The sequence below is a fragment of the Artemia sp. Qi Xiang Cuo genome, chromosome 6 (genome assembly GCF_049724085.1).
Source record: "Artemia sp. Qi Xiang Cuo chromosome 6, ASM4972408v1, whole genome shotgun sequence".
NCBI lineage: Eukaryota > Metazoa > Arthropoda > Branchiopoda > Anostraca > Artemiidae > Artemia > Artemia sp. Qi Xiang Cuo.
The window spans coordinates 30208881-30235906 of record NC_142799.1 but is presented as its reverse complement, the minus strand read 5'-3'; the positions used below and the strand labels follow the sequence as shown (position 1 = coordinate 30235906).

General features: G+C 33.5%; 2 protein-coding genes across 3 annotated transcripts in view; one reads left to right on the top strand and one right to left on the bottom strand.

The window, feature by feature from the left end:
- LOC148951108 (methylglutaconyl-CoA hydratase, mitochondrial-like) overlaps positions 1-15892 on the bottom strand; it is a 21604-nt gene extending 5712 nt beyond the window's left edge. The window contains exon 1 of the mRNA XM_089090640.1: positions 15687-15892. Coding sequence (XP_088946766.1) covers positions 15687-15765 — 79 coding nt within the window. The 5' untranslated portion in view covers positions 15766-15892. The remainder of the gene's footprint in view (positions 1-15686) is intronic.
- RpL38 (ribosomal protein L38) lies at positions 15873-27026 on the top strand. 2 transcript variants are annotated; one of them, XM_089090642.1, is made up of 3 exons: positions 15873-15942; positions 21392-21415; positions 26779-27026. In XM_089090642.1, exons 2-3 carry the CDS (start codon positions 21413-21415, stop codon positions 26986-26988), a joined length of 213 nt encoding a protein of 70 aa, XP_088946768.1. In that variant the 5' UTR covers positions 15873-15942; positions 21392-21412; the 3' UTR covers positions 26989-27026. The 2 variants fall into 2 exon arrangements, with proteins under 2 accessions (XP_088946768.1, XP_088946767.1); XM_089090641.1 differs by having other exon boundaries at positions 15896-15999.

Below are 27026 nucleotides of genomic sequence, written 5' to 3'. Positions count from 1 at the left end.
TGGGACCTTCGGGGGATTATGTCACCCTAAAAGACATATTTATCATATTTTCGACCATGCTGAACAAAATGGCTATCTCAAAATTTTGATCGGGTGACTTTGGGAAAAAAATAAGCGTGGGAGGGGGCCTAGTTGCCCTCCATTTTTTTTGGTCACTTAAAAATGGAACTAGAAATTTTAATTTCCGTTCCAATGATCCCTCCCAAGATATTCTAGGACCACTGGGTCGATACGATCACCCCTGGGGAAAAAAAAAAAACAAATAAACACGCATCCGTGATCTTTCTTCTGGCAAAAAATATAAAATTCCACGTTTTTGTAGATAGGAGCTTGAAAATTCTACAGTAGGGTTCTCTGATACGCTGAATATGATGGTGTGATTTTCATTAAGGTTCTATAACTTTTAGGGGGTCTTTCCCCCTTTTTTTGAAAATCAGCCAAATTGTCTCAGGCGCGTAACTTTTGATAGGTAGCACTAAACTTGATGAAAGTTATATATTTGAAATCAGCATTGAAATCTGATTCTTTTGATATATCCATTGGTATCAAAAACCCGTTTTCTAGAGTTTCGGTTACCATTGAGCCGGGTCGCTCCTTACTTACAGTTCGTTACCACGAACTGTTTGATACTAATTTCAGTAGATTTCCCTATGGTTTTGTGAAATTGTACAAGTGTCAGACCAGTCCTTGATTTTGGAATGTGCAACACCAGGCTCCAGGGGTGACATGCAGCTTCTGGAAGGGGTGCATAGGAGAGCAACTAAGGTAGTCATAAATATGAAAGACAGGTCTTATGATGCACATATGAAGGAGCTGAAATTATCTACACTGGTTTACTGATGCTGAAGAGCTGATATGCTTATGACCAATTCACTTACTGGCTTCCCAAAATATTGGTATTGATATGAGAGGACATTCATAAAAACTGTTCAAGACATCAGTCAAAACTTTGTACCATCAACAGTTTCTCTCCTACTATTTTTTTTATTTATTTTAAACAAAAATGAATTAAACCATAACCTTGTCTTGTTACAAATTAACAGTAAACAAAACAATAAGAAACAATATAAAAGAACTGAACCCCTGGGCATTGATTGGTACCACAAGTAACTAATAATCTCCTTAGGCTGAACATATTACAAAAAATAAGCAAATACACAAGAATACACAAAGAGACAAACTCATTAAACTCTTTTTAGGGGCACTGAATAAAACAAATCATACAAATGCCATAAAAATTATGGTTTCATATACTGCCCTTCATGAAAGAGGTTCCAACCAAAGCTGTAACATTAGTTCTTGAAACAACATAATCAGGTAACATGTTCCATGATCTAATAGATCAATTTACAAAGGAACCTTGTCCAACCTTCCTTAAAACCCTTTTCTGATACAATTTTAATGAATTTTGCCATGTGCTTGAATAATGGCTAAACCGATACAAATCCTTAAAGGACAAATTATCAACACCTTTAATAATTCAAAATGTATTAACTATGTCTAATCTATCCCTCCTGAATTGCAAAGATGGTAGGCTCAAACATCTTAGTCTATGCTCATAAGACAAGCACTTCAAATGAGGAACAAATTTTGATGCCCATTTTTGTACTTTTTCAATAACTGGTTACTATACCAATAATAGTTACTATGTAGCACACCATTGGAACAGTCTATCAGATACAACAGTCTCAGTACCTACTGATGAAGCTTTCAAGAAGTTATTGGATGTTGAGTGAAATGGTTAGCCCTGGAAGAACCAATAGCATGCATCTAGTATTTGATTGAAGAAATCATTAACCATGGAGTAATTCGCATATCAAGAAGCATCTTAATTCTCTCTAAAGTGCAAATTAAGGCAATTGCAAAAACACCATATATATTAAATACATAACCTAACCTAAGTACCTTCCCCCCCCCTCCTAAACCCCAAAAAACAACAGTTTAAATATTGTAAACGCAAAGAGAAACCATGAATTACTATCTGTTTATCTAGCAAATACCCATTTGTCTGGTTTCCTGTTGTATTTTCTTGTACAGTATATAGCAGTGGGTGACATATAATGCACAAGTACCACTTTAGCTTATAGGCTTTTGCTAGGCTATATATATTATGATTTTGTTGTTTAATATTTTTTTCAACTCTTGTAAATAGGTTAGCCTAGGCTATGGTTAGGCTATATCCAGATAGTAGGGTGGAGGAGTGTAATTACTAAAGTAAGCTATTATGTTTAAAGAGGATATTCAATGGGAAAATGGGTATATATTTAGGTCCATAGAAATAAAAGTCCAAAATAGGGATAAAATCCTTTTTAATAGACAGTGTATAATAAATTTCAAAAGAAATACCAGATATTTCGGTCACACATATAGTGACCGTCATCAGTAGTATAACTATACTAAAACAATTTGCAACAAAAGTTTATATATACTAAATCAAATAAAAATACATATTGTTTAAATCTCTAATTCTTTCAAAGCAAAGGCAGAAGCTAGCCTCTTTGACCTTCTTGGATTTGCTTCATTAGTATTCAATGATATAACATTTGGACAAAGGTCAACTACATTGGGTGAATTGAACTTTACTCTGTCAGATTTTAATAAATTATCATAGATATAGCGGAAGATTTTACTTCATCCCTATCAGAACATATTTTTAATTTTCCAGACCATTTTATTTTGTTTGAGAATGTCTCTTTGATTTCTAGGGATTGGGGTTTAAAGCAAAATTTTCGTGAAACGCTTAAAATAAAGAAAATCTTATTCAAGAATATTGCTTTGAATCGGGATACAGGTGAATATTGGTTAAACTCTGTCTATGATAATTTATTAAAATCTGACAGAGTTAAGTTCAATTCACCCAATGTAGTTGACCTTTGTCCAAATTTTATATCATTGAACACTAATGAACCGAATCCAAGAAGGTCACTGAGGCTAGCTTCCGCCTTTGCTTTGAAAAGAATTAGAGATTTAAACAATATGTAGTTTTATTTAATTTAGTATATAAACTTTTGTTTCAAATTGTTTTAGTATAGTTTTACTACTGATGACGGTCACTATATATGTGACCGAAATATCTGGTATTTTTTTTGAAATTTATTATACACTGTCTATTAAAAAGGATTTTATGACTATCCCCCCCCCCTTTTTTTCCCCTTTTTTGAAAATCAGCCAAATTGTCTCAGGCGCTTAACTTTTGATGGGTAGCACTAAACTTGATGAAAATTATATATTTAAAATCAGCATTGAAATCTGATTCCTTTGATGTATCTATTGGTATCAAAATCCCGTTTTCTAGAGTTTCGGTTACCATTGAGCCGGGTCGCTCCTTACTTACAGTTCGTTACCACGAACTGTTTGATACTAATTTCAGTAGATTTCCCTATGGTTTTGTGAAATTGTACAAGTGTCAGACCAGTCCTTGATTTTGGAATGTGCAACACCAGGCTACAGGGGTGACATGCAGCTTCTGGAAGGGGTGCATAGGAGAGCAACTAAGGTAGTCATAAATATGAAAGACAGGTCTTATGATGCACATATGAAGGAGCTGAAATTATCTACACTGGTTTACTGATGCTGAAGAGCTGATATGCTTATGACCAATTCACTTACTGGCTTCCCAAAATATTGGTATTGATATGAGAGGACATTCATAAAAACTGTTCAAGACATCAGTCAAAACTTTGTACCATCAACAGTTTCTCTCCTACTATTTTTTTTATTTATTTTAAACAAAAATGAATTAAACCATAACCTTGTCTTGTTACAAATTAACAGTAAACAAAACAATAAGAAACAATATAAAAGAACTGAACCCCTGGGCATTGATTGGTACCACAAGTAACTAATAATCTCCTTAGGCTGAACATATTACAAAAAATAAGCAAATACACAAGAATACACAAAGAGACAAACTCATTAAACTCTTTTTAGGGGCACTGAATAAAACAAATCATACAAATGCCATAAAAATTATGGTTTCATATACTGCCCTTCATGAAAGAGGTTCCAACCAAAGCTGTAACATTAGTTCTTGAAACAACATAATCAGGTAACATGTTCCATGATCTAATAGATCAATTTACAAAGGAACCTTGTCCAACCTTCCTTAAAACCCTTTTCTGATACAATTTTAATGAATTTTGCCATGTGCTTGAATAATGGCTAAACTGATACAAATCCTTAAAGGACAAATTATCAACACCTTTAGTAATTCAAAATATGTTAACTAAGTCCAATCTATCCCTCCTGAACTGCAAAGATGGTAGGCTCAAACATCTTATTCTATGCTCATAAGGCAAGCACTTCAAATAAGGAACAAATTTTGATGCCTATTTTTGTACTTTTTCAATAACTGGTTACTATACCAATAATAGTTACTATGTAGCACACCATTGGAACAGTCTATCAGATACAACAGTCTCAGTACCTACTGATGAAGCTTTCAAGAAGTTATTGGATGTTGAGTGAAATGGTTAGCCCTGGAAGAACCAATAGCATGCATCTAGTATTTGATTGAAGAAATCATTAACCATGGAGTAATTCGCATATCAAGAAGCATCTTAATTCTCTCTAAAGTGCAAATTAAGGCAATTGCAAAAACACCATATATATTAAATACATAACCTAACCTAGGTACCTTCCCCCCCCCTCCTAAACCCCAAAAAACAACAGTTTAAATATTGTAAACGCAAAGAGAAACCATGAATTACTATCTGTTTATCTAGCAAATACCCATTTGTCTGGTTTCCTGTTGTATTTTCTTGTACAGTATATAGCAGTGGGTGACATATAATGCACAAGTACCACTTTAGCTTATAGGCTTTTGCTAGGCTATATATATTATGATTTTGTTGTTTAATATTTTTTTCAACTCTTGTAAATAGGTTAGCCTAGGCTATGGTTAGGCTATATCCAGATAGTAGGGTGGAGGAGTGTAATTACTAAAGTAAGCTATTATGTTTAAAGAGGATATTCAATGGGAAAATGGGTATATATTTAGGTCCATAGAAATAAAAGTCCAAAATAGGGATAAAATCCTTTTTAATAGACAGTGTATAATAAATTTCACAAAAAATACCAGATATTTCGGTCACATATACAGTGACCGTCATCAGTAGTAAAACTAAACTAAAACAATTTAAAACAAAAGTTTATATACTAAATCAAATAAAACTACATATTGTTTAAATCTCTAATTCTTTTCAAAGCAAAGGCAGAAGCTAGCCTCTTTGACCTTCTTGGATTTGCTTCATTAGCATTCAATGATATAACATTTGGACAAAGGTCAACTACATTGGGTGAATTGAACTTTACTCTGTCAGATTTTAATAAATTATCATAGATAGAGCGGAAGATTTTACTTCAGCCCTTTCAGAACATATTTTTTATTTTCCAGACCATTTTGTTTTGTTTGAGAATGTCTCTTTGCTTTCTAGGGTTTGGGGTTTAAAGCAAAATTTTGTGAAATGCTTGAAATAAAGAAAATCTTATTCAAGAATATTGCTTTGAATCAGGATACAGGTGAATATGGGTTGAACTCTATCTATGATAATTTATTAAAATCTGACAGAGTAAAGTTCAATTCACCCAATGTAGTTGATCTTTGTCCATATGATCTTTGTCCAATGTAGTTGAAATGTTATATCATTGAACACTAATGAACCGAATCCAAGAAGGTCACTGAGGCTAGCTTCCGCCTTTGCTTTGAAAAGAAATAGAGATTTAAACAATATGTAGATTTATTTGATTTAGTATATAAGCTTTTGTTTTAATTTGTTTTAGTTTAGTTTTACTACTGATGACGGTCACTGTATATGTGACCGAAATATCTGGTATTTTTTGTGAAATTTATTATACACTGTCTATTAAAAAGGATTTTATCCCTATTTTGGACTTTTATTTTATCGTCAGGGAAAGGCAGTGTGATCTCTAAAATTATATACGTCATATTTATGTGGATGATTTGACCAAAAATGTTTATAAATTTATAAAAACTCAGAAAAAACATACAATTGTTATCAACCAACAGGATTTTCTTCTACGATGTAAGAAGATGAGAATTGTGCCACCTTCACTAAAATTCAATTTATATTTGAGCACTTTCAAGGAAAAAAAGTTTGAACGAAGCTTACATTTCAAGACTTCTAATCACGATGTTAAGATAAAATTCGAAAAAGAGCTTAATTGGTAAAAGATAAACGTTCACTAGAAAATAACATTTAAAAACAACTTAGTTTCACTAACTTCTGTTTTTTTCGCTAAACAGGAAAAATCACTGCAATCATGACTTTTGCCTTTCCAGAGAAAGATTGCTGAAAAAAGTTTTCGAAATTATCAACAAATAATGCGGTAATACCTTCGTCAATTCTTGGACCAGGTGTGATTAAGTTTTCATCAAGAACTTTAATGATACAAGAACAATCAGTGCTTGAAAAGGGTGTCAAAATTTTGTTTTAAACCAGATAAAGTCCCCGTGGAAGACATTATCTCTTCAATACAAACATCTTTGCATGAAAACGCAAATGTAATAAAATATGTTAGGTTAGTAAGAGCTTCTCCCGTGAAAACCCTGTCTAAATTTATATTGAAGCCGGAATTTCCTAGTACAACCATCAAAGACATAAGAATTCTTAAAAACTTAAAAAAGGATGGTTCAATTACCGTTACAAAAGCAGATAAGAGTAATACTTTAGTTGTGATGAATACTGAGGACTACAAATCAAAATTAAGAAGTTTACTAAATAGTGAAAAAACATACAAGAAGCTATCATATAATCCAACAGACTCTTTTACAAATAAGTTTAAGAATAAATTGAAGTGCTTAAAGGATGAAGGAAAAATTAAACCTCAACTTTATTACAAATGCCTGCCATGCAGTTCCTTGTGCCCTAAATTATATGGACTTCCCAAAATTCATAAGCCTAACCTACCATTACGACCAATTGTGTCAAGTACAAGGTCACCAACAAGTGTTTTGAGCAAGTGGTTAGTGTCAATCTGTAAACCCCTTTTGTCTACACAAATTATGTACATTAAGAATTCATCGAATTTGGTTGAAAAACTGAAAAAAGTAGAAATTTCTTCAAGTTCTTCGCTTTCAAGCTTCAACATTGTATCAATGTACACAAATATTGATGTAGAAGCAGCCGAAAATTTTCTAGAAGGAAAGCTGTTACGAAAATTTGGATTTGATTAGTGGCAAAACAGATTTGGAAATTTCTGTAATTATGTATTTAGTAAGGTTGTGCAATAAGTTCTCTTATTTTTTCAATTTAGAGGGGAGTATTTCAAAAAAATAAATGGTTTACCTATGGGGGCCCCTTTATCCCCTTTATTGGCTAATATTTTTGTGGAGAATATTGAAACAATTGCGTTAGATTCATATTTTTAAAAACATATTTTCTGGGGCTGGTATATGGATGACATTATTTCAGTATGGGATTATGGGGAGGAGGAATTAAAAGGATTTTTGGAACATCTTAATTGTTTGGGGGGGGGGGATTTAAAGTTTACTGTTGAATTGGAAAAAAATGGGAAACTTTCTTTCCTTGATGTTCTTCTTTTGAAAAATCAAAATAGTCTGGATTTTAAAATTTACAGAAAACTGACAAATAACAATAGATTTTTGTCTTATAGTTCCGGTCACGCTCGCGAAGTAAAAATTGGTTTGATCATTTATTTAACTCATCGGATCTTTAGTCTTTGCTCTCCAAAATTTGTTGAGGAGGAGTTGTCTTTTCTAAGGAAAATACTAATAAGCAACATGTATCCAGAATGGTTAATTAACCAGACTTTTTCAAAAAGAAGAAAAAGGTTTCTGGAGATTTCTAAGGAAGTCTTGGAGATAACTTGGGAGAAGAATGTTTTTTGTTCCTTACCATATGTACCAAGGCTAAGTGAAAAACTTAAAAGAATTCTACAAAGAAATGGTCTAAGGGTAGCTTTAAAGAGTAATAATACTTTGGGTAGTTTTCTAAATCAAACAGTTCGTGGTAACGAACTGTAAGTAAGGAGCGACCCGGCTCAATGGTAACCGAAACTCTAGAAAACGGGTTTTTGATACCAATAGATATATCAAAAGAATCAGATTTCAATGCTGATTTCAAATATATAACTTTCATCAAGTTTAGTGCTACCCCTCAAAAGTTAAACGCCTGAGAAAATTTGGCTGATTTTCAAAAAAAAGGGGAAACTACCCCCTAAAAGTTATAGAACCTTAATGAAAATCACACCATCATATTCAGCGTATCAGAGAACCCTACTGTAGAGGTTTCAAGATCCTATCTACAAAAATGTGGAATTTTACATTTTTTGCCAAAAGAAAGATCACGGATGCGTGTTTATTTGTTTGTTTTTTGTTTTTTTTTCCCAGGGGTGATCGTATCAACCCAGTGGTCCTAGAATATCGTAGGAGGGCTCATTGGAACGGAAATTAAAAGTTCTAGTGCCCTTTATAAGTGACCAAAAAAATTGGAGGGCAACTAGGCCCCCTCCCACGCTCATTTTTTTCCCAAAGTCACCCGATCAAAATTTTGAGGTAGCCATTTTGTTCAGCATGGTCTAAAATATGATAAATATGTCTTTTAGGATGACTTAATCCCCCGAAGTTCCCAGAGGGAGGGCTAAAAGTTATGAACTTTACCCAATGTTAACATATAGTATTGGTTATTGGGAAGTATACAGAAGTTTTCAGGAGTTTTTTTTCTGGTAGTGGGCGGGATGGGTGGGTTGGGGGTTATGTTGGAGGATCTGTTCATGAAGGAAGTTTTCATGGGGGAAGGGAAATTGCCATGAAGGGGGCGCCAGACTTGCCAGCATTATTTATTGGTTATTTGGAAGTATACAACCATTTTCAGGAAGGATTTTTTCTGGAGGGGGGGGGCTAGAGGAGGGGGTTACTCTGAAGAATATTTCTGTGGAGGATGTTTCTTTGGGGTAAGGGACATGTCTATGAAGGGGGCGCCGGATTTCCAAGCATTATTTAAAAAACGATCAGAAATTAAATAAAAAAATTCAAGTTTTTTCAACTGAAATGTAAGAAGGAATATTAGTACTTAAAACGAACAGAAATTATAACGTAAGTGAGGGGGTTCTCCCCCAAGTCAATACATCGCTCTTTACGCTACAGTTTTTTTTTTTAGTGCTTTCAAAAGAGCTATATATTATAATTAAACGGCCTTTTTTTTTCAGGGGTTTTTTAATAAAAACTTTTTTTTTAACTTTTAACGTAAAGGGCGTGGTATTGACTAAGAGGAGAACCCCCTTATATACGTAACAACATATACGTAACAAAAAAAAAAAAATAAAAAAACAAGCGATACGGCTCAATAGTAATCGAAACTTTTAAAAACGGAATTTTGATGTCAATAAATGTATTAAAAGAATGTGTTTATAATGCTGATTCTAAATATATAAATTTTATTAAGTTTAGTATTACTCATCAAAGGCTACAAACCTGAGGAAATTTACTCGACTTTTTAAAGAGGGGGGAAATATCCCCTACAAGTTAAAGAATTTTAATGAAAATCACACCGTCAGATTCAGCATATCAGAAAACCCTATTACATAGGTTTCAAGCTCATATATGCAAAAATCTGTAACTTTGTATTTTTTGCCAGAAGAAAAATATACGAATATAGAAGTTAGTTACGTAAGTTAATTTGTAAAGACATCCATTTAGCAAAAGAAAAGTAAAATTTTATGCAAATAAAAGCTGCATTAACTAAAAAACGATCAGAAATTAAATGAAAAACAAACAAGTTTTTTAAACTGAAAGTAAGGAGCGACAATAAAACATACAACGCCCAGAAATTAGACCGTATATGACAGGGGCTGTCCCCTCCTCAACGCCTCGCTCTTTACGCTAAAAGTTTGACTCTGTCTCCAACTTTATTTTTTAAAACAATATAAAACTTTAGCGTAAAGAGCGAGGCGTTGAGGAGGGGACAGCCCCTTTCATATACGGAATAATCTCTGTTCGTTTTAAGTTTTAATGTCGCTCCTTACTTTCAGTTTAAAAAACTTGTTTTTTTTTATTTAATTATGGGAAGGATCTAACTTCATTGGGGCAACAAAGTGCGGTTTATCAGATCCCATGTATTTGCAGAAGCTCATATGTGGGGCGGACTAACCAGAGTTTGGAAATGAGATTATTACAACATAAAGATTCTATTTCTTTGGCTTTAGAGCAAGATTCTAAGTCTGAAGACTATACTTCAGCCCTTTCAGAACATATTTTCAATTTTCCAGACCATTTTATTTTATTTGAGAATGTCTCTTTGATTTCTAGGGATCAGGGTTTATTTATTTATTTATTTATTAATACCAAGATACGGTAAGCTTTAACAAGCTTGTCGCACAAAACAATTATAAAAAAGTCTATAACAATGTCAATGACATAACAAAAACATACAGTAACTGAAAACATTGGAAAAACAATATTACTGAAACATACAATAACATACCAACTTAACTGTTAATATATCTGTTAATAACATACCAACTTAATTATTAATACCAACTTAATACCAACGTTTATAACATACCAACTTAATACCAACGTTTATAACATACCAACTTAATTATTAACATATCTGTTAATAATTGAAACCTACGAAAAAGTAAGCCTACAAAAACTGTCACACTGTCACAAATCAGGTAATACAAAAGTAAAAATAATCTCAAAATGGATTGTGATAGGACCTAGTATAGAAATCTGTAGAGGCTAAACTACTTTTGAAAGACTGGACCGTGGTACTTGCAACTATTTCTGATGGAAGTGAATTCCAAGTCTTCCACACTCGGCTAGACAAGGAGTTTTGGCCTAATCTTTTCTGTGAACATGGTGGGTAAATTTTGTGTTGGTGTTGACGGGTACTACTGTATTCTGTAAAAGTGAAAAAGTGAGTTGGGGTGATATTATCGATATTCCTAACAATGCAAAATGTATTTATTACGTCGGCTCTATCACGTCTGAACTGGAGAGAAGGCAACTGTAGTCTTTGCATTCTCTGGTGGTAAGGTAGATGACTCAGTATGAGGGTGAGTTTGGTGGCCCTACGTTGCACTCTCTCAACCCTCTCTCTATCTCTCTTATTAAGAGGATACCATACTGATGAGCAATACTCAAGTACTGGACGTACAGTGGATACATAAAGTGAGATCAGTGAATGAAGATTACACTTAGAAAAATTATACCTTAGACGTAATAATTGGTAATTAGCCTTATGGGTGATATCTGATACGTGTTTATTAAATTTGAGACTTGAATCAAAACAAATCCCAAGGTCACAAACATATTCTAAACTTGAAATTAACTTACCAACAACAGAGTAATGGTAATGCTCAGGGAGTCTACACAAATAGTGCACAGCATTGCACTTGGTCTCATTAATGAACATAGAGTTTGCAGTACACCACTGGCCACTAGCAACCAAATCCTCTTGAAGTAAAGAAATCTCATGTTCACTCATGACTGGCCAGTAGATTTTTACATCATCTGCAAACATTTTTATGGTCAAATTCCTAACAACACCTGGCAAATCATTGATAAAAAGGCAGAAGAGTACTGGCTTGTGGAACACCACTTCTGACAGACATAGGTGATGACAGAGCATCACCTACTGCAACCTCTTGGGTTCTATTTGTAGGATAATCTGCTATCCATGCTTTAGTTTGTGGGCCTATACCATATTGTTGACATTTTTTTTTACCAGAAGTGGAATGAAAATTTTCTCAAATGCTTCGGAAAGGTCAATTTAAATACAATCAAACAAAATACCCTTATCAGCCATCAATTGAAAATCACTAATCACCTCAAGAAGTTGCGTGTTACAAGATCGTCGTTTACCGAAACCATGCTGAGCAGAATACCATAAGTTGTTTTCCTCAAAATGTGCTTGGATTCTACTCACCATTAATTTCTCCATTATATGGCAAAAGATTGATGTATTTGAAATTGGTCTGTAATTATTGAAATGGGATTTTGAACCATTCTTGTACAATTGCCTAATGACAGTTCTTTTCCAAGCTGAAGGACATACATCAGATGAGAGACAGAGATAAACGATAAAAGTGGGTGGTCCCGAAAGCACAGATCCAAGTTGACGTAACATCACATTGGAAAACTTGTCAATATCTTGTGTCTTTCATTGATCATCATTTCAGAGTGTCTGATAAACCTGCTGGACTGTAAACTCTGAATCAACAAATTCTTTTGTTAAATCTGGAGGAGTAAACTGAGTGTGTGTTTTGGTGTCTGTTTGAGTGAAAACTGAACCAAATACCTTATTGAAAAGTTGTGATTTTACAAAATCCTCATCTATATGTAAAATAGTTTCGGGATCTATAAAGGAAGTGGATGATGGGGATTGTGAAACTTGATTCCTTCTCACATATCTGCAAAATCTTTTTGGGCAACTTTGGACAGATGCTATAACATTTGTCTCCACCTCTTGACGATTTAAACAAAGGAATTTAGTTGCTCTATTTCTAGCTCTTTTATAATTTAACCAAGAATCTAAGCTTTTAAATCTTAAATGATCACGTCATTTAAATTTAAAGCAAAATTTAAAGCAAAATTTTTGTGAAACGCTTGAAAGAAAGAAAATCTCATTCAAGAATATTGCTTTGAATTGGTATACAGGTGAATATGGGCTGAACTCTATCTATGATAATTTATTAAAATCTGACAGAGTAGAGTTCAATTCACCCAATGTAGTTGACCTCTGTCCAAATGTTATATCATTGGACGCTAATGAACCGAATCCAAGAAGGTCAAAGAGGCTAGCTTCCGCCTTTGCTTTGAAAAGAATTAGAGATTTAAACAATATGTAGTTTTATTTGATTTAGTATATAAACTTTTGTTTTAAATTCTTTTAGTTTAGTTTTACTACTGATGACAGTCACTGTATATGTGACCGATATATCTGGTATTTTTTGTGAAAAAAATTTATTATACACTGTCTATTAAAAAGGATTTTATCCCTATTTGGACTTTCATTTTATCATCATGGAAAGGCAGTGTGGTCTCCAAAATTATATTTAGGTCCAGTCCCCATCATAAAGTGACATTTTATGAAAACAATTCTTACTTCATAATATGCATAACAATCCAAGTTAATATAATTTCAAGGGGGAGCACCTTAATCATCACTATTGTATAATTATTTTCAACAAAATTGTGAAAAACAAACATATTTGATTGCATTTTTCTGTTTTCAATTTCAATTATTCTATATAGGGAAGTTAAACAGCATCACTGCCATTCACCAGAAAGATAAAAATAGGCTAATATTAATAAATTTAGGTTAAATTATGCTAGGTTAGGTTAGATTTGCTAGATGGTTCTTGGGCGTTTGTTTCAAAAATGATTTTTAAGATTTGGAGAAACCCTCTCCCCCTCCTAATGTGCAAATATATACCCTGAATTGCAAGGCTGTATCCAAGGTTTTTTTTCTGGAGGGGGTTTTACTTAAAGATTTTTTTTTGGGGGGGGGGGGGGTACATACAAAACTAAAAAAACACATAAAATTTGTTTATATCCAATATGTTATGTTTTTACAAGTCAAAAAAACATTTCACAAGGGGTTCAAACACCCCTAACCCCCAATCTGGGTACAGCCTTGCTGAATTGGTATATATAGGGGTGGGGTAGAATTCATTTCTGACAAAACTGATTACCTCACCCCCCCCCACCCCCTAATGTGCAAATATATACCCTGAATGGGAATATATAGGGGTGGGGGTAAAATTCATTTCCAACAAAATGATTATTATATATGTAATGAGCATAAAAAAGACATTAAGTGGTATGTTAACTTTATTTGTAAGTCAATAGTATGAACTGCCAAAAATTTACCCATACTTTAGCATGTAGACCTATCCCTGCAAGTTTCATTTTCCTAACCTAACCCATTTCCAAGATATCCAAAAGTAACAAAAGCAGGATTTTACTGGTAGCCTAAATTTTTTGTTATTCATATTATTGACTTAAAATAAATTAAAAATACTACTCAATGCCTTTTTATGCTCTTTCCAAATATAATAACTATTTTTGTTGGAAATGAATTTTACCAACCCCCCACCCCTATATATACCAATTCAGGGTATATATTTGCACCTTAGGGGGTGGGGGTTACCTCTCATTTACATCAGAACAAATTTACCCCCACCCCCCTAATGTGCAAATTTATACCCTGAACTGGTATATAGGCCTAGGATATAGGGGTGGGGGTAAAGTTCAGGTGAATTTCTACCAAATCCTATTATTGAGTTAGGAATAAAGTGAATACACCATTTGCTGCCTTTTTTCTGCTGATTACAAATATAATAATCATTTCTATCAAAAATGAATTTCAGCCCCCCCCCCATATATGCCAATTCAGGGTATATATTTCTACATTAAGGGGGGGGGGGTTAAATTTTAAACGGTATTTGTTTAGCCATGTGACACCTGATAAGTAGAAATGTTAAGAAGACAATTCTTACTTTAAAATATGTATAATGATCCTAGTTCTTATATTATCCAACGGGAGAACCTTTATCATCAAGTCTTTCCTCTAAAAATTTTCAAAAGAGAAAAAGTTTCCAAATATCACCACATTGAAAATTCAATGCTTAAGTTTTTTGAAATTGCCGCTGTAAACTGCCACCAAATAAGTTGTTTTATAGATAGCGTTTAGCACGTGTGTCAAAAAACGTGTTTAAAGAAAAAGTAGAGGTAAATTGAAATTATAGAAATTCCGTGCATCTTTTGTAACCTAACCTAACCTGATAACTTCAATTCAAAATCAATGGATTTTTTATACTAATTTTTTTTATATTATTTCATTTCTTTTCAATGCCGTGCATATTTTGTATTTTTGTTTTTGCCGAAAATACAACATTTTGATTTTCACCACTGCTATTAATATTTTGTATTTACACCACTGCTATTCGCCCTTCGCCACTGCTCTTTAAAAAAAAAAATATTAAAAAGACCGGCATGAACGCTAACTATAAAAGAACTTATTAGGCGGCAATTTAAAAATACTTCAGAATTGAATTATCAATGTGGTGATATTTGGAAACTTGTTCTCTTTTGAGGATTTTTAGAAGAAAGACTTGATGATAAAGGTTCTCCCCTTGGATAATATAAGAACTAGGATCATTATACATATTTTAAAGTAAGAATTGTTTTCTTAACATGTCTCCTTATCAGGTGTCACAAGGCTAAACAAATACCGTTTAAACTTACCTCCCATTTACATTGGAAACAAAATTTGCCCCCACCCCCCTAATGTAGAAATATATACCCTGAATTGGCATATATAGGGGGGGGGCTGAAATTCATTTCCAATAGATATGATTATTATATTCGTAATCAACATAAAAAAAGGCATCGAGTGGTATATTCACTTTATGCGTAAGTCAATAACATGATTTGGTAGAAATTTACCAAAATTCATTTCCAACAAAAAATTTTATTATATTTGGAGAGAATTAAAGAAGGCATCGAGTGACATGTTTACATTATTTGAAAGTCAATAATATGAATAACGAAAAATTTACCATTTTACCTTTTGTTCATGTAGCTAGCCAAGCCTGTTTGATCCTAGTTTTCCAAAACCTAGGCCTAACAACTCTTTTCTAAATCATTGCTCAAGTTCACTAAGTAGTCATTACTGTAAGTAGATTAGTATTCATACCTGCCATTAAAGTACTTCGAAGGGAGCATTCTCCAGTAACACCTGTTGCACCAAAAATTGTTATTCTGTTCATGGTCATTTTTTGAGAGTTTAATTTTCACACTTGGATGAATTTTCAGCCATTGAGCTAACATGTAATCCTGAAAGGACGAGACTGACAAAATGAAATCCCTAAATATTAACGATTTGATTTTACTATGCAACCGTTTTCATTACTAGAATCCAAAGAATTTGTTCAAATTTATAACAGCAAAAGGTCTGGAAATTATCTTGATCCATCGTTTACATCTTCTTTTACCTCTTCTGCTGTTGGGTTTGTAATCGATTTCTTTGTGTTCCCAACTTACTTTTACACATTTGCAATATGTTTGGATTTCATTATTCCAATTCGTCTATAGTTGAGGCATATTTCTTAAAAATTGAATAAAACAGGCCATAATCATTTAGTCAAGGTATCCACTTGTTCTTCGTTCCTACTCATTGATCTCTGAGCTCCTTGAATGTTGAGACGCTGCTTTGCTGGTAGACATAAATTCAAGCTGCTAGGGTACCTCTACATCTAGGACGTATAAGATTGTGGAAATGACATGACCCTGTGCTGAATCGAAATATATTGGAAAAACCAGTATTCAATTGAGCAAAATTATGTAAAACTTAACCCTTACATCTTGTTACTGAAGAGGAATTGGGAAAAATTTGTACATGTCAGAGAAAAGCTAAAAATCTAAGCTATGAATCAATATGGTTATTATCAAAATTGGTAACATTCTACTTTAGCTACTTTTGACTATCTTGGAAAGGGGTTAAGTTAGGAAAAAGGAACTTTCAGGGATGGGTCTACAGGTTAAAGTATGGCCCAGGAAGGTATTTTGAAGTACCTACATCCACTCCTTCTCCCTCTAGAGGGTCTTGAAATTTGTGAACATGACAGGTTGAAATTTTGACAAAAACAACATTTTACCTTAATTTTCAGTTATCAGTTTCTTTTTTTCTGGCTTTAGTTCCTTAGATACAGTTTCTGTTATTTGAGTAGAATTTTAGGTAAAGTTCTACCAAATCATATTATTGAGTTAGGACTAAAGTGAATACACCATTTGATTCCTTTTTTTTATGCTGATTATGAATGTAATTATCATTTCTATTGGAAATGAATTTCAGCCCCCCCCTATATACGCCAATTCAGGGTTAGGTATATATAGGGGGAGAGGCTGAAATTCATTTCCAATAGAAATGATAATTATATTTGTAATCAGCATAAAAAAAGGCATCAAATGGTGTATTCACTTTATTCCTAACTCAATAATATGATTTAGTAGAACTTAATCAAATTTTAAGCCATATAAATGTTTTTTTATTTTAATTTAGGAAATGTATTTGCATATCTTTAAAACCTTATAAATTGGAATTGAGCAAAGTTGTGAAGCTGAAAACAATTTTATTGTACATCATTTAAGCAGAAAATCTATTCTGCAATGTTTCACTTTTATAACACACATATTTACAAAGGTCAGGACCCTCTAGAGAGAGAAGGAGTGGAGGTAGGTTCTTCAAAATACCTTCCCAGACCATACTTTAGCCTGTAGGCCCATCCCCAAAAGTTTCCTTTTCCTAACTTAACCCCTTTCCAGGATAGCCAAAAGTAGCTAAAGTAGAATTTTACTGTCTAGGCAACAGCCATTCACAAGTAAAATTCAGCACTTAGCTTGTCAAGTCACTTGGCTAGCTAGAACTCTAATGTCTAGGATTTTCGATTACAGCCAATCAGAATGCATCAAGTTCCACTATTTTCATCATATATGTTTACATTATAAAACTGAAATTAAATTTTTGTTTTCTCATTAATTTTTTTTCATTTTAGGCAAATATGCAACACCAGACATAATAGTGAAGCACACTAAGGCAATTGTTTCATTTATCTCATCCATTATCTTGTGACAGTAAAAATAGGGATTACAATTCGAAATTTTTGCCTGCATAAGCTCTCTTGATTGGCTAGAAATGACAATTTGAAACTAAATTTGTAGTTTTAGCTAAGCACCAAATTTTACTTGCGAAAGGTCTTTGCCTAGACATTGCACTCTGGCTAGACTCATGTCTAGACATGGGATTCTAGCTAGACACACTTGTGAACACTGCTTTAAGATCAAGCTCTTGAAATTATTAGTTTATTGACTTACCTACTAGGACCTCTTTTTGGAAATGCCAATTATCCTATTCTGATGTATTCATCTATTCATTGTTTCACTTTTATTCACATACTAACAGAAAGCTAACTTCTTCTGATTCTAAAAATGCAACTTTTATTGCTTGATGTTTATTCATTAAATCACAAATATTAAATATATCTTTGCTTTTAACTTACTTGTTAAAACAGACCACATCTTTAATTGACGCTGACAAATTATTTGCGAAAGTTTGTTCTAGAAGGGAGAGTCGTTATTGCTGCCCTCACATTGCATTATGCTATAGTAAAATAGGGGTGGTCCAAAAAGCCCTTGCAATTTTTCCAGAATGCCAAAGAAAAGTGGTCTTCCCCAAAGGAGATCTTTTACCCTAAAGTTGTGTTCACAAGCAGGTCTAGCTAGAGTCCCATGTGTCTAGCCAGAATTCAATGTCTAGGTAACAACCATTTACAAGTAAAATTTGGCACTTAGCTAGACATGCTAGACAAGGCACTTGGCTAGACATTGAGTTCTAGACTCTAGAACTTCATGTCTATGATTTTCAATTACAGCCAATCAGAATATGTCAAGTTCCACTATTTTCATCATTTATGTTTACATTTTTAAACTGAAATTTAATTATTGTTTTCTCATTAATTGTTTTTTTTTCATTTTAGGCAAATATGCAACACCAGACATAATAGTGAAGCACACTAGGGCAATTGTTTTGCAAATCTCATCCATATCTTGTGACAGTAAAAATAGGGATTGCAATTTTGAAAGTTTTGCCTGCATAAGCTCTCTTGATTGGCTAGAAATGACAATTATTTGTAACTAAATTTGTAATTTTAGCTAAGCACCAAATTTTACTTGTGAGGGGTTGTTGCCTAGACATTGAATTCATGGTCTTATCCTAAATCCAAATATAATATTCATTTACATTGGAAACAAAACTAAACCCATCTCCCTAATATGCAAATATATACCCTGAGTTGTACATAGACAATAGGCCTGTTCTTTTACTCATCTTTGTGCTAAGATATTACATCTTTTGACAAAGAATGCTTATAAGTGAAACCTTAGCCCTAAGATCTGTTGAATAAAATGAAGATCACTTGTGCTAACCTTATTTGATAATGGATTTTCCAGGGAATGTTTACCTGTCACTAATCAAAGCTTTTTTTCTACTTTTAACCATTCTCATGACTTTGAGATGATTCAAAGTCCTGAATTGTAAACTTGGTTTAAACTTTACTCCTTTAATAGGGCCTAAATGTAAATCAAATTTGATTAAAGGTGGCACAATCTTCTTCTTTTTACATTGCAAAAGATCATATTGATTTATAATGTTTTCATGTTTTAATTGGGAGGGGGCTGGCATTTTGATCTTTTTGAATGAATTCAGACCCAGATAATTCTCAGAGAGTAGGAAAGGCCCTTCAGTTGATAATCTTTATAGCCTTAATCTGAACCATTTCATTCCTGTCAGTCAAATCAATTGGAAACCAAATCAAGGGGCAATATTTCAGAAGAAAACAAGCACAAATTTTGTAATGGGTCTGAAAATTCTGGAGACTCAAATTTGAAAACTCCTTTTTAGAGTTAAAAAACTGATATTGAGCAACTTGAAGTTAATGACCATGAAATTTGAATCACACTAATGACATAGGGATTCATGGTCACTTTGCAGAAGATGTTGACACCAAAAACTTGCTATTTAAAGGTTCATAATAACCACAAACCTCTAAATAGTGGCATGGTGAATATAATATGGTAAATTATTGATGAAATTGTAGAGTAATATTTTAAACTGCTCTCCCAGACAAAAAGAAAATGAATTGGTAAATTAAATAGTTATTGTGTCCTTTTTGCACCAGGAAATGCTCAAAACTTTAAAAAAATGTAAATTCTTTTGCATAAATAGTCATAATAGTCATTGAAATAAGCACACTGCTGGTAATCCATGATAACCCAAAGAAATTCCATGCTACAGGGTCAGTGTTTTTGAAAACCAAAGATAGTTTTTGTTGAAGTGGTCTAATACACTTTTCAGAATCTGAATGAATTGTTTCTTCAGAGTTGAGATTTGTTACCACAAAATTGCAAGTGGAAAGGTTGATTTGTGTTTGCTAATATACTTCCAGAACTTTTTGAGGAGCAACAAAGTGCTTGATCCACTCCTAGAATTCTGGTTACATTGCTTCTTGCATGCTATATGCAAATCATCTTTAATCACCCTGATGGAATTGCTTGGGGTAACATTGCCTTGTTAGCCTTTATGAATTGGTGTCAAAGACTGTTTTACTCTTAATTCCATGTGGTATACTGCCAGAATGAATTCATATGTACATATAACAAATTTATAAACTTATTGTGCCGTAACAATAGGTGTTAGCTTGTTGATGCACAACTCTAAAGAAACAATCTATGCATTGAGAGTAACATGCACATGTTTTTTCTTTCTTTCTAAATCTATCTAACAACAGTTTACTATTTTGCAACAATAAAAGAATATTCAAAAACAAAAATTTCCATTGATGGATAAATATGTATATGGTCCAGAGAACATAAATCAATTCCTTCATAATAAGAGACTGTACTCATAAATTTCTCTAATGCCAAGCTGTCACTTTTAAGGGGGGCAAAACTCAGCACTTGAAAAATACAACATCTAATGAACAAAGTTACTTTATTCATTGCATGGTTTATCCTGTCAATATGTTGTTACAAGTATGAGGGATTGATAGAATGTGAACTCAAAACCTCCACAGAATAGATTCACCCCATATTAACAAATTATTGCTGTTAGGAACAGGAACAGAAAATTATCCTATTGCCAAAATTATTGAAACTATATAATCAAAAAGCTGATGTCTCACACAGTTTTGTTCATGAATATATAGGGCAAGTCAGAACTGGGGATGAATTTAATTGAAAATGACAAAATATAACCAAAAAGTTGGTCCTAGGCTGGTGAGAAAGACAAACAAGCATTTTGTTTCATTATCAAAATGTATCTTTAAATTTGTTTACACTGTAAATACAACAGTAAATTTTGTGCAACTAATTCAAAAATTAACTGTAATAGGTTGATGGGCTGAAAGAAATTGATGTATCCCTGGCCTAAAAATAGTGGCACCAATTCTCAAAAAATCCTGATTTGGGGGGGGGGGTAAAACATTTTTCAAAATCTAGGGTTTTTTTTTTCAGTAAATACATAAAGAAAAGGTACTTTTCAAAATCTAAACCCCTTCACTCAATTGGTAACATTGTCTAAAAAGTGATTTCTTGTGTTTTGACCACCTACCCTGAGAAATATCCTCTGGTATGTATTGGACATGTCCCCTTTTTTATGTTCTTGAAGAACAGAATACCTTAAACTTCAGCCAGAAGAGAGCAAAAATCTTTGGTAAAAATATTGGTCATCACATGTAATTTTTTCCTGCTGATATAGATTGTGTGTAAGAATTACAGCCACAGTAGCCTTATGACATTATGATTAATAATTTTGCTTTGTCCTAATGGTTAATTCTTTTATTTCAGGTATCTGTCTCCAAATTCAAAATGGTAAGTTTTGCTCTTAATTGCACATTGTTGCCAATGAAATTCCCATTGCTCTTACCAAGTGAAAAGCAACAATAGATTTAGATATCTCCTTGAACTAATATTGTTTTTGTAGAATATCATTACATGACTAATGTTGTTTTTTCTGTCTAGCTTTTTTGAAAAGATCTTTGTGGGGTTGAGTTGTAATATAAATTTATCACCTTTTATCATGTCATCTCTCTGCTCTCACCCTTTCTCATTATCTCAGTAAAGTGAAGCCCTGAAAATTAGAAAATTTGCCTGCACATAGATGATTTTGTAACTTTTAAAAGTTGATATAAGACATTGATTCATGAAAAAGTTTTTTAAAAAATACTATAATATTTCAAAAGACACATTATTTAAGGAATCACTTTATATTTATGAACAAATAACTGGTTAATAGCTTGAAGTACAGTGCAATAAGAATATATTCCAAGCATTTTGTGTGCATCCCAGATAATTTTTTGACAGAAAAGCAAAAAAAAGAAAAAATACTTTAAGCAACAATATAGCATTAAAAAAGAGGTATTTCCATATCAAGCAATATGGCTTTATTGCTAGAAGTTCTGAAAAGATGACAAATATTCCAATATGTTACAATATCACAAAAGGCTATGATACATTGTGGCAAATATGGCACAAATGACTTGTCCTCTGTTATGAATGAGTAATAGAAATTAATGAATGCTGTGTTAAAAAAAAAATACAACAAATCAATGAACTAATTAATAACCAAGGTTAGCAGATGCCTAATTGAATCTGTCTAGGACAACTTTGAGTAGATTTTTATCAATGTTCTTAAACTAATGGCCTTTTTTTTAATGTTTGTATTTTGTATTGTGTTAAGAAAAATAAAAAGAATATTTACTAGTAGCTGCAATATATTTTTCTTGTCTTTTCTTACATTTTGACAATTCTATACCTTTTTTCCTAAATTTTCCTATGTTAAAATTGCTGACAATTACATGGTATTCTATAAATCCTACTTTGTAGGGTTTTGTGTGTTTGTGTGTGTGTGCATGTTTCTCACCAAAAAAGGGGGAAGTAAACTGCAACTTGAGTAAATTAAAGCAAAAATTAGCTTATACATGCTGTCAGCCTGAAAATAGCAGACCATGAATAAGGAAATTAAACTAAAAAAAAAAGGAAGAGGAACCAAGTTGGCTATCCAATACCAAAACAGTGTAGCTCGTATCTTCAATTTTTTTTTAATTTTGCATTAAGGCTAGACTTGCCACACTTAGACAATATGTAGGCCATTGGTGAGCATGCAAAAAAAGTACTATTTCTAGGATAGCAAGTACATGCTTATCATGCTCCTCAATTGTGGCTCTGTAGGTCAAAGGGTTATCAAAGATTACTAAAAATTCTTCAGTGATCTCAAATGCCTCCAATTGTCCTTTGGAATTCATCTTGTGCTGAGAATATTCTACATGGCAAGTGGTTTAAGTAATATCTGCCATGGATAGTGTTGAGTGCTGTCATAATTGATGCTTCATTGTCTAAAATGAGTAACCTGGTGCCTGTTAGACTAAAGTGTTTGGCTCAATGCAGTTTTGTTGTCTTCTTCTTCTATTTAACAGCAGGCGGCATATCTGCCAGTATAGTTATGGTGTATAGTGAATGCCAGAGTTGTCAACAGAGTACAATTGTACCGTTTTTGGCACAATTTAGAGGTCCTGGTAAAATGTTGTACATGTGGAAGCTTTTTGGTGCAATCCAAATTTTTCACTACTAAGACTTAGTGTGGTCAGCCAAACTTGGCACCACTCCTGGCTCATCTTCTAAATTTAATGAGTTACAATGATCTAGAAGATATCTTGTAAGGCTTGCAGAAACCACCCTTTCACCCTAAGCCTGGTGTTTGGATTGAGTCAGATCTGGCCATGTTTCTGACTTGGGTTCACAGGCAAAAGATGTTCATGGGTCAAAGACTTGTCTTTTTACTTGGTTATTGAACTCCAAGCCTTTCTTGTTCTCCTCTGCACTTCCACAGCTGCTGACAAAATCCAAACAAAACCTGTGTTAGAAATTGTTTTGGTTTCACAAAAAAATTGCTCAGTCCCAAACAGATCACCTGTAATGATTGATATGTTCCTGCATTTGAGGTGGAAAAACTGTGGAAGCATGTATGAAAAAGCTGGGCTACAAAAAAAGGGGGAAAACAAGAACAAAGTAGCACAAAAATTCCTCTTTTGATGTTTTTTTCAATTTTATTAGTTCTGTGTGTGCAAAACTGGATTTCTTGTGCAATATAGTCAAAATACATCTGTTAAATTAATTTGATTCTGCTCGGCAGGGGCGTCCTGAGGCCCATTTTATTGGGGGGGGGGCGATTTTTGTAAATTTTACTGAATTGCTACCTGATTTATGCTGAATTTTCTACAGAAATCAAGAATTTTGCTAAATTTCGGCCTAAATTTTTGCCTTTGGAATAAAAAAAATTTATTGCCTTTGGCGAAAATTTTACCAAATCCCAAAAAAGTTGGGGGGGGGCTTGGCAAGGAGGATATTTCCCTGAACTCCAGTGTACAGTTTGAATTGAACTATAGTTGGACTGTTAGGTTCAGTGTGGTAAACACTTAATCTCTGATGTTGATTGGTCCACCATGTGCAAAGACACCTCTTCCTCCTGTTTAAAAGCAATGCCACTGACACGCTTTTCATTTATGTTGACTTGAGCAGAATGGTTGAGCTTTTGGAAAATGAGGATTTTTTTTATAAAGGACTTAATGTACGATCAAGGTTGAAAATCTTTTAATGGCATTAAGTAGTTTTTGTTCAAATCACACTCCATTTGTGGTTAAGGATTATAATGATTAATGTTTAGTAAGTAATGTCTGAAGAATCTTGAGTTGAAAGTGACAGTGCCTTTCTATTGGGGTGAACTTGCCAGGATGGGGGGGGGAGGAGCATGGGGACCTGTGAAATGTGCAAATGGGTGTATTTTGATTTTGGACATTTCTGTTTATTATTGCCTTTGATATTTCATTAGTATGATCTGGTTTGTAATCAGCAAATGAGAGGAAGTGTAACATGCCTAAATGTGCAGTGGGGAGGGTCATGTCCTCTAGGATCCTTAATTTGGTTCTTCAATCATGAAGGTTGGATATACTTGTATTTCTGTAACTTCATTAACATCTTTTGATTGTGGATGTCTACATTTCACAATTAAGCACGAGATTCGTAATCAGCTATACGAGAAACCCTCAGATTTCCTTTTTATAAAATAAGATATGGGGTGGGGTGTTGATGGGGGCAATGACCTCATTTTAGGTCCTTAGTCATAAAGCTTAAAACTTATTGTGATACTTTTTTTATTATTACTATTATTAAGGCAGAAATTCATGTACTTATAGTAATGATGATTTGCTACTGAGAGTTCTTAGGTACCATTGAAGCTGTTTCTGTGTGCATTGATAATGGACAATTTTTGGATTGTTTTGAGTTCTGTAGATGAGACTTTCCTTCAAATCTTTCGTTTTGTTTCTGTTTGTTTTGTATATATCCTAATTGATTTTGAAATACCCGTGTGAATTTATTTATCTTTGGATAAAATCAAGTCCCAGGGTTCAAGTAATGATGATTGCATGACCTGCTAACTCTAACACATTAAAAGAAAGAAACTCAAACGTTTTACCTAGAAAAATATATTTAAGACTTAAAAGGTAATGGGATTTTCACTCCTCATATTATTGGGAAAGAGAGTGGATTAATTTTATCAACGTTTAATGATGCATAAGAGTTGGGCTGTGTTACCTGCTGGGTGTCACTTGCTATTCGACTCTACTTTTTTCTTAATAAATTAAAAACAAACGTCTCCCAACAAAAAAAAAAAAAATCAAAGAAAAGTAAAGGACCACATTGAACCGAAAATGAGCAAAAACAAAGTCATTAAAAAAGATTCAAGCTTAAAACAAACAAGAATTACTATGAAGGAGTAATTGCAAGCCAAAACTAACACAAATTAAAACAAATCATTAAGTCAATCATGAGACAAATATAAATTACTGCAAATAAGAGTATAAGGCTACTGCCTGCCTAAAATCCTGTAAAAGGCTTGAGGGTGATTTGTGCTTAACCATTTTGGAAACCGGGTGAGCAAATTTTGTTTTCCCCAATCCCAATTGTCTTTAACTTAGAGAGCATATAGACAGGGACAAAGAAGATAAAACTATTGACATTTTTTTATGTTTCATGAAGCCCAAAATACAGCCAAATTTGCGTTATCTCCAATTGGCTGGCAACTTACTGGTCATGTGCACTGGGCAAAATGAACTTAGGAGGAGAAAAAATTGAAATTTGTTGCATCAATTCATAACACCAAAAACAGGCCAGGCCATTGAACAGTTATTAAAATTGTCAACCCAATTGGAAAACAATTGACCCTGTTTTGGTAACCCATGCCCCCAAACCATGCCCCCAAGCATAATTTCGACCCATTCACGAGGGGTTTTGGTCGTCACGTACTCGGGGTCGGGTTCGTTTGACCTTTTGACTGTCTTGAACAAAAGGGCTATCCAATAGGATGGGAGCTAAATTAGGGGTTATCCAATTTGTTGGGGGTTAAGGGGACCTGGTAGCAATAAATGGCACCAGAGGAGGCTGGTTGCTCTCCAATCACGTTTAACCCTTTTATAGGGCAGTAAAACTTCCAATAGATTGAGGCCCCTCCCATGTCTGTATGACTGCCCCTTCTCTACGGAGTGGCTGGGGAGAAGAAATAACCCATTGAAGGTGCATGACTACTATGATAGTGTATCTATGGTTTTTTGTTCGGTGGGGGGGGGGTACAAAATACTTTCATAACACATCAAAAATTTGTTTCAATGCATTTTTGTTACATTTTTATAAGTTGGACAAAAATTTCGGTAGAGATTCAAGCCCTGAACCCCTCCCCCCTGGACACTGCCTTGCTTGGCTATAGGCAATGCTAGAGAAGTACTTCTAATAAGACTTGGTTCTTATATTATTTCATGAAATGTTTTAATAATGGGTGTTTCTTTGTGCTTTATGGTGTGTACCCTAAGATATTGAAGCATTAGATAGATTATAACAAGCTTCTTGTCATTTGGATAAAGCAAAATCTGTTCAAAATTTTTGATAGTTTTTTGAAGTATTCTTGAACTTTGCTTGTATTGAATATTGTAATGTCAATGGTATAATTAAACGAGCCACATAGACGGGAGGGACACATTCTTTATCCAAACTTATCTCTGTGTAATTGAAACTATATATATAGAACATTTCTGACAGAAAGTCCTTAATTTTTTTCTCTTTTTGTGTGCAAATATTTTTTTTTTTTAATATGCTCTGTTCTTATTCAGTTCATTTGTTTACAGCCGAAGCAGTTAATGGAAATCAAAGACTTCTTGATCAAAGCCAGGAGGAAGGATGCAAAATCTTGTAAGATTAAGAAGAATCCAGACAACACTAAATTTAAGCTTCGTTGTAGCCGGTTCCTTTACACCCTTGTTATCACAGACAGTGAAAAGGCCGAAAAGCTGAAGAAATCTTTGCCACCTGGCTTGCAAGTCAAAGAACTCAAGTGAACTTTTTGTACTTGAGGTATATTAAAGAAAAAAATCCA